At 37.5% G+C, this 15845-nt stretch overlaps 1 protein-coding gene across 4 annotated transcripts; it reads right to left on the bottom strand.

Annotated features, from left to right (window-relative positions):
- Nucleotides 1–2364: 2364 nt before the first annotated feature.
- si:dkey-93h22.7 (Fc receptor-like protein 5) lies at nucleotides 2365–15716 on the bottom strand. 4 transcript variants are annotated; one of them, XM_061722547.1, is made up of 13 exons: nucleotides 8391–10023; nucleotides 8240–8266; nucleotides 8033–8159; nucleotides 7775–7950; nucleotides 6987–7170; nucleotides 5246–5352; nucleotides 4885–5157; nucleotides 4479–4787; nucleotides 4288–4389; nucleotides 4177–4204; nucleotides 2717–2765; nucleotides 2549–2611; nucleotides 2365–2468 (listed from the first exon to the last, which is right to left on the bottom strand). In XM_061722547.1, exons 1-13 carry the CDS (start codon nucleotides 8419–8421, stop codon nucleotides 2433–2435), a joined length of 1512 nt encoding a protein of 503 aa, XP_061578531.1. In that variant the 5' UTR covers nucleotides 8422–10023; the 3' UTR covers nucleotides 2365–2432. The 4 variants fall into 4 exon arrangements, 1 of the variants encoding a protein (XP_061578531.1); XR_009782731.1 differs by lacking the exons at nucleotides 2365–2468; nucleotides 2549–2611; nucleotides 2717–2765; ... (5 more) ...; nucleotides 6987–7170; nucleotides 7775–7950 and adding exons at nucleotides 10073–10163; nucleotides 10254–10278; nucleotides 10380–10490; ... (5 more) ...; nucleotides 15456–15482; nucleotides 15578–15716 and having other exon boundaries at nucleotides 8100–8159; nucleotides 8438–8961; XR_009782730.1 differs by lacking the exons at nucleotides 2365–2468; nucleotides 2549–2611; nucleotides 2717–2765; ... (5 more) ...; nucleotides 6987–7170; nucleotides 7775–7950 and adding exons at nucleotides 10073–10163; nucleotides 10254–10278; nucleotides 10380–10490; ... (5 more) ...; nucleotides 15456–15482; nucleotides 15578–15716 and having other exon boundaries at nucleotides 8039–8159; nucleotides 8240–8961.
- Between the last annotated feature and the right edge of the window lie 129 nt (nucleotides 15717–15845).

Raw genomic sequence — 15845 nt, 5'->3', positions numbered from 1 at the left:
TAATACCAAAATCATTGATGAAATAACATCAGGGATGGAAAGGGGGGATGACAGTTTTACAGGGGGGATGATTTTTACCGTTTTTATTTCAGGGGGGGATGCCATCCCCCCTCATCCCCCCTCAACTCGAGTACTGAGTACCACTCAAGGTGACCAAACTTACTTATAATTTTTGAAAATATCCATGTCTGTAGGTGATATTTTGGTAAGTTAACCCTTCCTGAGTGGCAGCTGGATCATAGTTATCAGCTCATGAAGTTACCCATTGCCTTCAGAAAATGACATTTTAGATGCTGGTGCATATCCTGGTTTAGACTCATGAACAGGATATCTGATATCAATGTTTCACAATATTGTCTTTGGTATCATTTTAAAAGGGACCTTTTAAGCATTCATTCAAGCTAAGATGTGAATCTTTCTGACCAACATAAAGGTCACTGCAGCTCTTTAAACTATAAACAACACACATTCTTACACAATTTTCGCCTAAATGATATACTATCTTTTAGCCCTGTGTCATCTAGGAACAACAGAGACACAAAATACAAAAAGTGCAATACTCACAGGACCATAAGTATTCAGGAAATGTATAATATACCCCTACTATATCATTGTTACAGGTCATTGTGAGCCTTAAACTAGAAGAGCATCATTAGGCTCATATGAAACTATAACAGCCACTAATGTCACAAACTGGTCTTTATTATGAAAATACAGGACATAAAGGACACCACAATGAAAGAAGGAACCAGCTTAGTTTTATAAACAACATTAGAACACAAAATACAAAAAAAAATAAAAAATACAAAAACTGGAATACTCACAGGACCAGAAGGATTCAGGAAATGTATAATACACCCAATTTAGAATCATCAGTTAACCTGAAGGGGGTGGGTAACTTCATGAGCTGATAACTATGATCCAGCTGCCACTCAGGAAGGGTTATCTTACCAAAATATATATATATATATATCTATAGACATGGATCTTTTCAAAAATCATAAGTAAGTTTGGTCACCTTGAGTGGTACTAATATCTGGTCTGGCCCATGGACTATATTAGCGGCTCACTTCTTTGTACGTTTGTATATTTGTATGATAGACTGAGACATTTATTTTGAACACCAATGCCTAAGTGACGAGTTTTAGTTGTTTATCCTTACAATTTTCAGTTCAAACATGCCTCACTACTGGAGAAGCATACACCACGTTGCATGTACTGTTCTACGATGTAAAATAACTAAATGTACAGCCGGTGAAGCGAGTGAGTGAGGTGATTTGGCAGACGAATGCTATTGAAGCACGAATACAAATTGAACATCAACTTTTTTTCTTTTTTAATGCAGTGGCTTATATGTACGGTACATCTTCAGGTGCACGGAGTCACATCTATGACGTAGCTGAGATCACACCCCTGTGATTAGGCTCTTTGCATCAGGGCCACATCAGCGTTTGAAGGAAAAAAAAAACTTTGTAAAGCACTAACTAAGCGTTATGCATTACTGTTGCATAAATGGAAATACTGTTTATTTTGTCTGTTGCCAAATGGCCAACGTCTCTGCCTGTTAATAATCAGACATTTAAGAGAGAGAGCACTTTTGTTTTTTCATCTTTAAGATTATTTACAGTGTTCATTTTAAGGTTAAAACAGTACAAATGCAAATATATTTCAAGCACTTTGGGATATTTTTATTGCTAAATCAAATATTTTGTCAAGGTACTTTTTGAAAATTAAAAATAGCATAAAATGAAAAAAAAAATATATGAAAGATAAACCTGTTCATTCTGTATGGCAAATTTCACATACCGGTACACAAATGTAAATACTCCAAAAGTCCCCGCCACTTTAAAGGTTTTACTTGAGTTTAAAGAGTACATTAAACCCCTTAAACTAATTGACACCAAACAAAGTATAACATCCACCGATAGAAGTTTTTTTAAAGATGAATACTGTATTTACATTTAACTTTTTTTTCTTTTTCATATTTTATTTATTCACTCGTTTATGTGTCATTTTCCCTACTTCTGTTAATTTCACTGGAATTTTATATTTATTTTTTGTTACATATATATTGGAGCACTTGTCTTTTATTTTATTTTTATTTTGTTTTTACCTTTTACTTTTATTTTTATTTCTTTTTTATTTTCTTATCTTTTTATCTTTATATGGGTGTTTGGCTTTTGGGGTGTTTGGGGTGTGTGAGATGGAGATGTCAATTTCGGAGAGGGAACCTCCCAAAGGGATTAATAATGAATCTGAATCTGATAAATAATCAATAAAAAAAAAGAAAAGATGCGTGCAGCGTGGAGTGAGCAAATGTTCATGCTTCATACATATAAGACACAAAAACACAGACCTTTATCAGAAAATGTTTATTAACCAACTTTTTTCCTATTTTGCATTAACATTGTTCCTCCAGCATCTTCTTCTTGTTAAATGTGCCATTCACTCAGAGATGCATCAGAAGCCTGAATAGGAATAAACAAATAAACAAGGGATTGATTGTTTATAATTACATTGATAACGTAATAGATTAATCTACTCTCACCTGATCAAATTCATCCTCTCTGATCTTCAGCTCATCATTACCCTCACTGTACAGTGACAGGCTCTGCAAAAGTTAATTGAGGGGCATTTAGTACTGTGTGAGATGATAAAAAATAAAATATGGTGAAATAATAGAGTATGTGCCTGAAATACAGATATATTAACTAACCAGGTCATCTTCATATGCAGCAACTCCTTTGACCATCTCCAGGCTCAATCTGAGGGCAGAACACAAATTATTACCTTGTGCTGTCTGGATACAGGCTGACTTAATTGAAAGGCAGAGGTTGGGTCTGCATTTAAACCCTTTAAATTGAATTATAAAATATATATATATATATTTTTTTAAATAATCATGCTCCCCATACTGTTAATTGCTAGCTAGTCTTGGCTGAACTGGTCTATTTTAACACCTATCTCCTTCAGGACTCCCTCAATAGCCATTCTAAGCTGATGAGTGAGAAGTGCAGACCATATATCCAGATATGTCTTTGTCCCAATTGCTTTTGTTCATCTGAACAATTATAGCCAATTTTGTACAAACGTACTTATCAATCTACAGATACCCATTCAAGCACATATTTATTGCAGTGCTTTTAGTTTTTAAAAGAGCTATTTTTACATTTCTCTCTTCGTTGATTATAGGTGGGCTTTTTCTGTCAGGTTTCTGTATTTAGTGCCGTTGTTGTATTTGAAAAGATTGACAGTTGCTTACCTATTCTTTAACTACCATAAATACAGGGAGCAATAAAGAAAGCTGAACCTGAACCTGAAAATTGGCTAGGAAAATAGTACAATTAAATAAAATAGAAAATATAGCCAAATTAAACACAATTCATTGTTTACTATTCAACAGATAATTTCAGAGAGTTTAACTTTCATATTTAAATTTGATTAAAGAACATAAACTTGATCAAACACCATTTATAAAGTGAATAAATTAATCAATGTTTAGGTTAAATATATGTAAAGGGCTGACCCTGCTGGCTTAAAACATACCCTCAGCAAATCAATACTTAGTCACTCATTTCTTGGATGGTAAGACCTTTCTTTGCTGATGGGAGTGATCATCTTCCACGATGACTTGGTTCCCACTCTTAGGATACGAGCGGGTTAATGAATGGCTTAAGGAGTAAGTTCTTTAACTAGTTCACAGACCTTAACCTAATATTTGGAGGGATTTTAAAATCATTGCTGAGGACCACAATATTTTTCAAGTAGCAAAAAGTGTCCCAATACCTTTCTAAGGCATGTGCCATCTGTATGAGGAGTGCAAACTTCCCTGCAAGGAAATTCTTCAGGCTTTGGATGCAGCTTGTTGAAGGTATAATATGCAGCCTTTTAACATTTTATATTAATCCATGTGTGACCACAAACCACCAAGAATCAAGATGCAGATTTCATAATGTGTTTTGTACTTTGACATAATATCAGTGGTGCTCAGAAGGAAAACAGGAAGAGAGCCATTGTACTTTAACATTTAGCATCCACCACTGTGTCGTTCAGTCGTGGATGAACCACCAAAATGCTATTATTCATTTATCCAAAAATGTCAAAATATAGGCTGACCTTCTCTAGGGAAATCTCAATTTTCTAAGATTTTACAAATGAACCACAAAAACAACTCACAGAGACTGCTCTCCATACTCTCTCCGCCCTGTAAGAAGAATAGACAAAGTCATTCCTCAGTAGTGGCTGAGGAGATGCACCTTCAGAATAAAAAGGCGAATGCAAACTCACTGTAGATCACTCCAATAATACAACAAGAGGTCACCATGAGAACCATGACTGCGAAACATCCAAAGACAACTGCCTGCACGAACATGGGAATGCGGTTCAGTACTAAAGGAAGATGAAGAAGACATGAGAGCAGTGATCATCTGTCACAAGGATGCTTTACTTCAACAACCAGTGCAGTCGATTAGCTGTACCTTCCTTATCCAAATACAGCCTTTTACTGCTTATGGCAGTGGAGTTGTCAAAGCTGTCCGACACCTCGCAGTGGTACGTTCCAGCGCTGTCACTTCTCACAGACAGCAAGAGTACGGACTGATCTGGAAGCTGGTTGAAAACATAGTAGAAGCTTCCTCGCTCCCTTAGGAGGACAGTTGAGTTGAGATACCATTTGACGTGTGGATGAGATCCAGTTGCTGCTTTGCAGTAGAACCGTAGGCCAATAACAGCATAGTTTTCTGCCATGTCGTAGTTGTAATGCATCTCCACAGGTCCACCGACTGGGACTGTTGACATGTACCAGATTACAAAGGAGAAGCCAAACGAACTGTCAGTTCAAGATGTTACACAAACAAAGAAAGTGTTATAATTAACGCCACATACCAACTTTTATGGGCAAATGCTGGCTGGAAGCAGTATTTGCGCTATTGTTTGCTTGGCAGTGGAAAGTTCCCATGAGCCGGTCCATGATCAGTGGAATCTTGAAGTTGGCGTGCCTCTCTGCAGTCGTCACGTTGCTGACCAGTCCCATGGTGTTGTAGAGAGAAAAGGTGATAGGAGGAGCTCCTCTCATTGACTGACAGGTGACCATTGCAGAATAATTTTGGTAACCCTCCTTTAACACGGTGAATGATATGTCAGGTTCTGACACAGATTCTGGTGAAACAAGAAATGAGAGGATGTAACTCTTAGCTCTGCTCCAAAACACAGAAACATCTAACACCCATTACAGACGACCCCTAACCTTTGACATTGATATGAACTTCGGAGCTGTTGGAGGTGAACACCTTTGTTTTGTTGAAGATGTTGACAGCCATACACCTGTAGGATCCGCTGTCTTCAGAGGTGACTCTGAGGGGGAGACAATAATATTCAATACACGTCCAGTTTCATTCCACTTTTGTGTGGTGTTGGGCCGATGTTCAGTGTGTTGTGCAGTTTAGCTAATCCAGGAATATGGCTGCAGCCCTTTGTCTAATTTTCATTGTCCTATATCCACTTTCAAAACTGAAGCATATTACAAGTGTGGACTGATTTTGCCAATGTATGCCAAGTATGAAGCATGCAGTATATAAACAATTTCAAATCTTGCAGTATGCAAAATAATGCAGATATCGTGCCAATTCTGGAAACATTTCCAGTGTGTAACTAACTAGCTGTGCTGTAAATCCCACGATGCAATGTGCAACATAGTGGTCTGTTGTCACAACAGCAGCGAAAAACCACAAATGTCAGTATTGCATGCTATTTTTTTCTTCTGCTTTCCAAAACTGCAAAGTGGCCACAACTGCTATAGCATACTATTATTTGTCAGTGATACTACAGTATGTCCGATGCAATATGCAGTATGTATGGCACACTAGGTAGTGCATTATATGCGCCATGCTTTTGAAAACTGCCAGAGCAGTTTTCACTTCTAGATGTTAATACAATTCTCAGAGTAAATCCACAACAATGTTCTTACTTTAAAATGTATAACCTTTTAGGTGCTTCTGGTCAAATGCACTTGATGAAATGATCACCAGCAAGTTTGAGCATCTCAGTAAAATCAGAAGCTTTGCCACTCTGCTGCTCTGGAGCATTCAGATGGGTTTTAACGCAATGCCAAAAAGGAAAGACATCTGCAATGATCTGATGGATGCAATTGTTGCTATCATCAATCACGCAAGAGATATAAGGTCATTTGCAAACAATCTAAAATTCATCATTCTTTCTCCAAAGGGAAAATATTCAAGGTAGTTTATTCAGATGAGGTCCAAAGAACCCTGGTGACTCCCTGAATTCAAGAATTTCAAATTCTTTAGCTTCTAGTCAAACATGTTAAGTGAAATGGATCATGGGATGACGTTTAGAAAAGAAAGAACTAGCTAGTATAGCTTAGTTGCCATCACTCCCAAAGGCATCTTCGCTCTAGAAAGAACGTGAAGGCTTCGGTCTGTAAGGGTGGATCTGAACAAACCACAAGACGTTTGGAAAACAAGAACAAAGCGTAGATGTTTGGTAAAAAACTAAACCAAATACAACATACCAGCTTAAACACTTCAACAATTTTAAATCATGATAATGGACAATTGATTATTTGGGCTTATTTTTCAGCTTTAACCACAATTTAACCACACAAACACTTCTGTAAAACTAAATATTTAAGAAACTAATGTGGTCCCAGCTGTTTAGCAGCTAGAGCTCGGCCGACATTGGTTCACACAACATGACGATGATCCAAAACACCAGCAAATCTACATCAGAAATACTGAAAAAGGAAAGAATCAAAAAGTTGCAATGATCCAAAATCCGGTTATATTTGTTCAGGTGACTGTATTTAATTTTTAAAGCACTTATTCTGCATTTTATTTAGATTTTATTCAACAAATAAATAATGGAATGGATTATTATGTTGTTGTTGTTCATTTGAGGTTGTATTTTATGTTTACTTCAACTTCATGAAATAGCAATTGCTGAACTGTCTTAGTGGTTTTTGCACATACCCACTGATCATAAAACGGTTATCTTCAACCAGGTGGACAGGAGATGGAGAGATGAGCTTTCCATTGAGCAGCCAATTATACGACACATGAGTTCCATCTTGAAGTTGACATCGTAGCTCAAGTTTATTCCCTTCATTGATCTCCGTTGGACCTGAGTGTACAATTGCTGCACCTTTTACTGGCACTGAGGTACAGAAACAACAAATGGATATGATTTGAACACAAAACAAAAGAACAAACTAAAACTAAAGTAAAATTTGGATTTTCGTTGAAAGGAATGTCTTTTACTAAAAAGAGAATTTTATGCATATACTGTATCTTCTTCTTCTTCTCTTTACTGATTTTTTAACAGAACACCACATGTTAAATGAAAACTACTCTGCTGAGAAGACGGTGTTAACAGCAACAACATTATTCTGGCTGTTTCTGATGCCACGCCAGTAAAAAATATTGCTGTCCAGTAAATTTTTTTTTTTTTTTGGCTAACTGTAAACATTTTTAAGAAATAGGCTGACGTATATGCTCATTGAAATAAAAGTATCCTTGATATTCAAGTGATTTATATTGAAGCCATTGATACAGTACAGGTGGTCAAATTATATCATATTTAAATTCAAAATACTTTATTAATTCTTAATTTAATGAATAAATGCAGTGCAGATAACAGGAACGGAAAGCAAAAAGTCGAACATCCTTTCCTTATCTTACATGAATGCAGTGTATTTCCGTATATTTTTACGTGTTGAACTTGTAAAGGTCTTTACTGTGAATTATAAATAAGAACTCACCAATAACCTTGAAGGAGTGGGTTTGACTGACAGTTGGATTGACTTCAGTGTTGTTTTGGACACTGACCACACACACCAGGTCCCCCTCATGCACACGTTTGATCATCCTGGGAAAAGTGGCCACCTCTCCACCCAGGGAAGAGTAAACACCCAACACATCTTCACGATCATCATTCCTAGAAAAGGTTCAAAATCAGAGGGACACTAAATCATTCATTGTATTTTAAACAGTCGATACAGTATATTGAATGCACCTACCTGAATAACTGGTACAGGATCGACTGATTCACCGGGTGGTTCGGAAGTTCACATCTGAAGTCTACGGCTTTTTTTTCCAAACCCTCTGAGGGGCCGTAAAGTCGTGGACGATCCAGAGATAACTGACCTACAACAAACAAGTACACAACTAAAACACACGATCCTAACACAGAAGAGTCAAAAGAGCTTTAAAGGCTGACTGCTTACTGTTCTCTGTGTTGCAGTAGCACAACCCTGTAGAGATAAAGAGGAATTAAACAATTTACAGGAGCTTCAAAATGTAAACCTTACCTCAATCACTATATACATTTTTTTTTTAAACATAACATTTTGCTGCAGTTTTTATTAATTTTCTTACCCAGAATGATCACAAAGATGTAGGCGAACATAGTGGAGAAAACTCACGTCTTTAATACAGTTATGTACTTCAAATAGTACAACGCAGGCTTGAGATGTTTGGTTATTCTGTTTTAACAGGAGGAGTGAAGCAATGTGTGTGAAAAATACACAATACCAAAAAGTCCATGAAAAATATACACACACACAAGTGGAGGCATCTGCAAGCCACTGATAGCGTTGCAGGATAAGACCTCCCTGCCGTCCCCACCCTCTCAGTAACGTCAAGGGAGTTAAAATAACATCACAAAAATGTTATATTGATCTGAAACCAGAAGCACATCAGGCTCACAGTGAAGCGTGGATGAAGTTGTACTTAATCATTTTTAAAGCAAAAAACATGTAAACAAAATATCAAAGAAAATCATTTATTTGGAAAAAAATGACAGTATCAGAAGTAGTTCAATACAATTATTTTTTTAAGTCTTTATAATGTACTTATACTGTAAGTGTCTCAGAATATTAGTCAACTTAAGAAAGAACAGCAAATAGTGTGGAGGGATCTTCTTGCATCATACTGTGACCTCTACAATCTGAAACAGAGATGAACAAAGCAGTGATGTCTTTTTTGTTTGTACCTCAATCTTTCATCACATCTTGACAAACAGCCTCATACAGACAGATTTCAGCAGAGCTGCTGAAAACTGTTCGCACGCACTTTAAACATCTCTGATTTATACTAATACTTTTTAATAGCTTCCCTTTTCCAGGAATTTCCTTGAACAATGTACTTACGACATGCAAATTGATGACTTTTTCTAAAACATTTGGACAAGCAAACAATTTAAAACATCATTTAATAAAAGATGATCAACATAAAGTTGAATTACTGATGCTTTTGTTAGTGACATGTGCCTGAGAACACAATTTCTCAGGCATCTGTTGCTGTTAAAGTTTAAACGATGCATGATCAGGAGAAACAAGGTATGCTTTATGCTCCAAGATCATTGGACAGAACCGGAGCTTACCGATATGCAGCGAAAGGATTAGTATAAAGGTGCAAAGTAAAAGCACCTTTTCAAGAAGGACCTCAAAACAAATGTGTCAATCTTGAATACTTATGTTTTGTTTTCTAATCTTTGGCAAAACTTTGAACTCTGCATAATATAGGTGCACTTAAAAAACACACAAGGTCTTCCATTTGAAAGTTGAACTTTAACCCAGAAGTAAATCTTTAAACAGGACGTAACTCAGCCAGCACAGAGCAGATCTAACAAGGAGTGGCTCAAAAACAAGGAATGGAGGCTTGGAGAAAGGCAAAGTAGAAGTTCAGATTTGAATAATGTGAATTATGCAAAACAAAAAACACTCACAAGAGGTAATTTCAGTAACAATTGCCTCTGTCCGTAGACACAATCTAAAGGAGAATCTGTCTGCTTGTCCAAATGTGTTAAAAAGAAATATTTTCTTATGACTGCACATTAAACTTGTACGTGACCTGCAGATAAAATTCAACTGTGTATTTTTAGAATCTTCCAAGAAAAAACGTATTTCCGTCAGGAAACCATACTATAAATTCCATGTACTTATTTGTCCATTACAGGACAAATAAAGATGCATGCAATGTAACTGGACTTTATTACTTGGGCTGGATCACCTTAGTTAAGTTGTGACTAATGTTCTGTGCTTTGTTGACATGTATACCTGATTCTGGACATCACAGTGTGAGGTCAAAGTGTCAGGCAGCAAACCTCCTGACAGAGACTCCGGTTCAGAAAAATGAAGTGCAATGGAGCTGGAACGGGAATATGAACATACTTATGAACAGACAGATTTAAGTAACAGACAAAATAAACAGATTTGACATCACATGGATGAAACTTACTTTCTTGGGGAAATGTGGCTAGGAGCTATAACAGAAAAAGTCACAGTCAGCGATAAGAACAATTCAACTCCCATTTCCAGCCAATTAATTTCCTCTGCACACATGCAGACACACATGTGCACTCACCTCTCTGATCGCCAAGGATCTTGTACACACAGGCCGAGCCAACGCCCAGCATCAGAACAAAGAAGCAGCAGAATGCTATGGCGAGGACCTCGATGGTGGTCAAGAAAAGCTCTGTGGGAGAGGCAGGACAAAGGCAGCTATCACAACATTGCTGAGGAAGCATCTGAGTGGATTGAAATAAAAATACATCACTTTTACCTGGTGCTGTTTCACTGGTGGATGTTGTTTGAAGCATGGAGTTAAGGATTCTGTCTGATTGAAAGTGAAAAAAGAAAAGAGATAGCTCACACAGTGAATATATATTTCAATGAGCCTGGATTAAGTAGAAGTACTGTAATATTGTAATAGTTTTACATTTTGAGCTTCTTACAGAATGTTAGAAAAAAGGATCAATCCTGATTGCATGTGGGTTGTGCAAAAATAGAAAATCTATGTGTGGAGTTTATTAAAACTCACTGATCAGCGACTTTTACTGTGTATATAGCATTTGTATCCCCCTATAACACCAACTGTATCATACTTGACCTCTGCACCACCCATACAGTCCAAACTTTAACCAAAAACGCTTTAGTTTTTAAGCTTTGTTTTTGTGGTCGGTAAATTGTCACACTTGCCTGACGTATCAGAAATGATTAAAACGTTTTTTAATAAAAAAAATATGTAAAGAAATGGGGTGGGGTTAAAGGTCCAACAAACATTTTTATTCAGATTAAAACAAACATTTTTATTCAGATTAAAAAAAATAAAAAGACTATAGAATTTTTATTTATTATTAATGCAAGTTTTAATCTGACCAAAAATGTAAGATTAAACATAACAATGTACCATTTTAAGTGACGTGAGTCAGACTGGCTCTTCACTTGGGGCAATTGTTTCCTAAATCTTAGAAACTGTGTGCAAAATCAGCTCCTCCACTACTTCTTAAAACAGAAAAGTTCGAAATAATTACAAAAAAAACAAAATAATTACAAGTAAAATGAGGATTTCAGATATTTATACATCATTTTATTTTAAGATACTAAGCAGAAATGTTGAACCTATGCAACCCATTGTACTTGTAATGATGGTGTTTCCCGCTATTCCTTTTTGTTTCATTTCAGATGTTTTTAGGCTGCATTATGGTTGGATCTGGAACTTAACAATTAAGAGACTCAGTTAAAAGGCTTAAGATCCACATGGTACATTAGTCAGAAATACTCTGTAGGGTTCGCTGCAGGAGTTAAGTTATTAACATGTTTGGGTATCTTGGATATTTCTGCACTTGTGACTTTATATTTTTGCCCTTGAGCATTTGATGATGCTCTGGTGTTGCGCTGCAGCTAAACATTACATGGGACTTAACTAAAGGCTTGGTTATTGTTTTTCATGATGTGCTTTTGCCGAAAAGTAACTGTAACAAGTGTGAAAATGTCAAAAGTGTAAGTTTACAACATGTAATTAAATCTAAAATTTTGATTCGAGTCTCTGATTTCACATAAATGAAGCATAGATAATGAAAGTTCAATATCTAGGATCAAAGCTCAATGTGACAATATTATACTGATTGATAAGTTCACCCAAATGCTGTTCATCTTTATTAATTTATTTTAATATTTAACATTTTGTATTTCAAAATCACGAGTACGTAAGTCCTTACCGTCAGATTAATACAATTCATTGAAATGACAAGCTATTTTTAGTTATGAAGTAGGACAGGTCTTTGTAATCTGTCCGTGTCTGCCAGAAAATAGACGACCCAAGCTTTAGAGACAAGGGATAAAAGAAGATTTATAACATGAGGCGTTGATTATGCCTAACACTGACAGCTGCGTGACTAACTGACCAGAGTTTTTGTGTCTTGAGACTTGAGAATGAAAAATATTCCAAAATTTCAAGTATTTGATTAATATGACTTTCATTCCTGGCCTAATTCCTTTTGTTTCACCTGTGAGTTGGAGCAGCACAGCGGCGCTCTTCACCCATGGCCCAGCATCATTGTAGTCGTCTCTGGCCCTGCAGCTGTAATACCCAGACTGCTTTGGGCTGGGCTTAGTGAGGAGGAGGGTTTGTCTGTGGTCAGCAAGAGTGAAGTGAGATAGGAGAGGCTGGATGTAAGAGTTCACGATCGGCTCAGAAGGAACATCAGAGTTGTTGAAGACCCAGACGATATGAGGGAAGGTTCCTCGGCTGATTTGACATCTTAGCCTGACAGCAGCCAATCTGGCGTTAACTGTGTACAGATAGTCCACTTCCACTTTTACATCCCCTCCAACTGGGGCTGGATGGATAAGGAGTAAAGCAGGAGAGCAGTTAGCAAATAACAGCATTAAACCCCTGGCGTAGTGACTGACACACGTCACAGTCATGTCTCACCTACTTGCAGAGTCACGGGCTCGCTCGTCAGGTCCTGCATCTCAGTTTTCCCCTGACATCGAGCCTCACCCATGTCCAGCCCGGGTACCACGGCGACCTGGAACCAGGCGGCGAGCGTCTCGGTCGCTGTGAGCTGTGAACCGACCACCCTGTCATCTAGAGAAAGTGAGAAGTTCACCGGAGGACTCCCTCTGGATGACCAGCAGGTTACGTTGCCATAGTAACCATCTCCGTGTTTGAAGATGAAGAAGAAGATCTTCGGTTTGGAAATGTAAACTGTTGGGGGAGAACAGATAGGAAAGGAAATGTTGCATCATATATTATGTAAAAGGCCATAATGTGAGTTGTGTGTGAATATCCAAAAGGTAAAGTGGAAAAAAGAGAACAAATTAAAAAGGTAAATTCAAAGGGGCAAATTTGTTCTGGATTGTTGTAAAGCTTTCTTTTTGTTGTTTTGTTTGTTTTGTTTGTGTTATGGGATTTATTTTTTCTATAAACGTAAACTGGCCCGGAAGGTATGTGCGCACCGAGAGTTTAAGTGTTTCCTGCACAGGTGAGCTGTAGTTTACACACTCATTAAGACAGCTGCGGCTGGGTGCCGCATCGCTCTGGCCGGGTAAGATTATTTCTTTGTTTGTGGGGGTTTGGCAACATTTTGTTTCTTTTTCTTTGGAGTTTGAATGCTGTTGTTGTGTAACAAAGCGGACATTTGTGCCGCCGCATTATTGTTTGTTTTAGGAAGGCTGTTTGTGGACAATCGCAGGAGTGTGTGTTTCATTCATGGGCTGTTTGTAAACAATCACCGGAGCGTGCAATTCATTCATGGATTTAGTTGCATTCCTTGGAGAGCGCAGCGAGGTATGCATGGAATGTTTTAATAATGTAAAGATTTATGAATTCGTTGTGTAAATGGTATCTTGATGTCTGTTTTGTATATGTGTGTTTTTTGTAAAAACAAACAGTTTCACGGTGCCATAAGGATCATCTGAGAGGAAACAAATAAAAGACCTTATGCATCAGTCGATCTCACGCATCGTCATTCCAAGGGCTGTTACATATTATGACAAGTTAAAACAAAATGACCCCCCTGCCTTTAGCTTGTAATTAGAGGGGATCCCGTGACCCTTTACAGGATTAAGCACGTATAGAAAATGAATGGATGGATAAAACAAACTCATCTATGACGATTTCTGTATCAGTGGTGATCTTTTATCTCAAAGTATTTTTTTAGCTCCAAGAGAGGAATACACCCTGTAACTTTATATTGTCGTGTGCTTGCTTAAGTGCAAGCCGCACTACCATGCTCCATGTAAAAGCCACTGATTTCATTTAAATCAGCCACAACCTCATCCATCAAAACCTTCAGATAAACTTGACTGTACAGACATCACTACTATGGATTTTTCACCAACTGATTCATGAATAAACATTTGTCTTTTAAGTAACCTTATCACAAAGATGAATTCATGTTCTAAAGTGTCACACTTTCTGCAAAAAGTCGAGCGATTATTTCAGGACGAAGTTGGTTAAACAAGATACAATAATTGAGTGAAATTTCCTTGTGCTCCTTATTGGTCATCATCCAGATTAAGTGCAGATTAATAAATAGTAAAAATAATCTGTTCCTGCCAAAAGTGAAGAGAATTGAATCTGTACATAAATACAAGTACTGGACAAAGTTTTTGTATCCCACATTAAAGAGCACTCAAGGACTCATGTTTAAAGTGTAGCTCTTTGTTCCTGGATTAATAGCAATTCAATAAAGAATGGTGGCATTTCACTCAAACTTAAAAAACATCAAGTTCAGTTGTTCAAGGTTGAGATATTTTGAACCATTCATAGCCATCTGCATCTTTTGGCCTTTTTTTTTAAATTTACCTTTAATTGTCACCTGGATCTCTCTGCTGGTAGAATACCTCTTGATGTACTGCACAGTTGACCAGGCAATGCAGTAATAATTCCCAGCATGTTCTGGAGTTACCCTCTCCATCACAAGCTGGTTCCCAGTGATGTGAAAGGTAGAGGTTGAAGACATTACTTCCTTCCTGTTGACAAACCAGGTGTAGGACAGGTGGGAGCCCTTGCTCACGATGCAGCTCAGGATGATGCGTGACCCCTCATACGCAACTGGGGGCGAAGGTACGGAAGTCACTCTGGTGTTGGATGGGGGAACTACAATTAAAAGCAATGTCACATTTTTGGGGATGACCGGAGGAATTCAAGTTCAGAAACCTCTGTTGTGAGAATGCCCACAAGCTGGTACTCACTGACTGCACTCAGCTTGATGCTGTTGCTGACTCCTGTGCCTCCTGCAGCTGTCGCTTTACACTGGTAGAACCCAGCAGATGCTCCAGTGACCTTTAGGGAGAACTTTCCAGTTTGGTTGCCTTGATGATCGACATACGTGCCAATAAGGAAACCACCATCCCTCATCAGCTCGTAGGTGACCGGTGTAGAGGAGCTATGTACAAAACACTGGAAAGCCACCCTTGAATTGAGGTAGGCTGCGTCAGGACCAGTCAGCAGCGGGCGAAGAAAGTTTGATCCGCCTGAAGAGTGAGTTGAAACACTGAACCCTAACGCATGATTTAACTGTATGATTTTTTTTTTTTACATTTTAATAAATATTTATTGATCAAAGTATTCAAATGAATACATTTCGACTGTATATGATAATTTATTTTTCAACTAGAAAAGAGAGAGTATCTTAAGCATCACACTCACTTATCTTGACGAACAAACTTCCCAGAGCTGAAAAAGAAAAAAATAAATCAACAGTATATAGCAATAAAAAAACAACATTTTAATAAGATGTTAGGTTGCCATTTTTGGCAAAAAAATCTCACCCAAAACTGTCAAAAAGTGAACTTTGTGATGGTTCTTCATTGTAGTGTATCTATGAGTGTATCTCTGGTTTCTGCTGGCTCCACGAAGGTGTCTTCATTATGCATGCGTGTGTGAGTCGAGGCGAAGGGGTGTTACACATATGTTACAAGCAGATAACATGACGGCTTTACTTTAAGAATCTGTGTGATGTTATGTGCAAGTTAAACCGAGAAAACATGCACACAGCAATTTTAATGAAAACCACATAGAAAAATAAGCATTTACATT

This window comes from Cololabis saira, chromosome 1, assembly GCF_033807715.1.
Source record: "Cololabis saira isolate AMF1-May2022 chromosome 1, fColSai1.1, whole genome shotgun sequence".
NCBI lineage: Eukaryota > Metazoa > Chordata > Actinopteri > Beloniformes > Belonidae > Cololabis > Cololabis saira.
The sequence above is the reverse complement of the archived record's forward strand: the minus strand, read 5'-3'. Positions and strand labels throughout refer to the sequence as shown.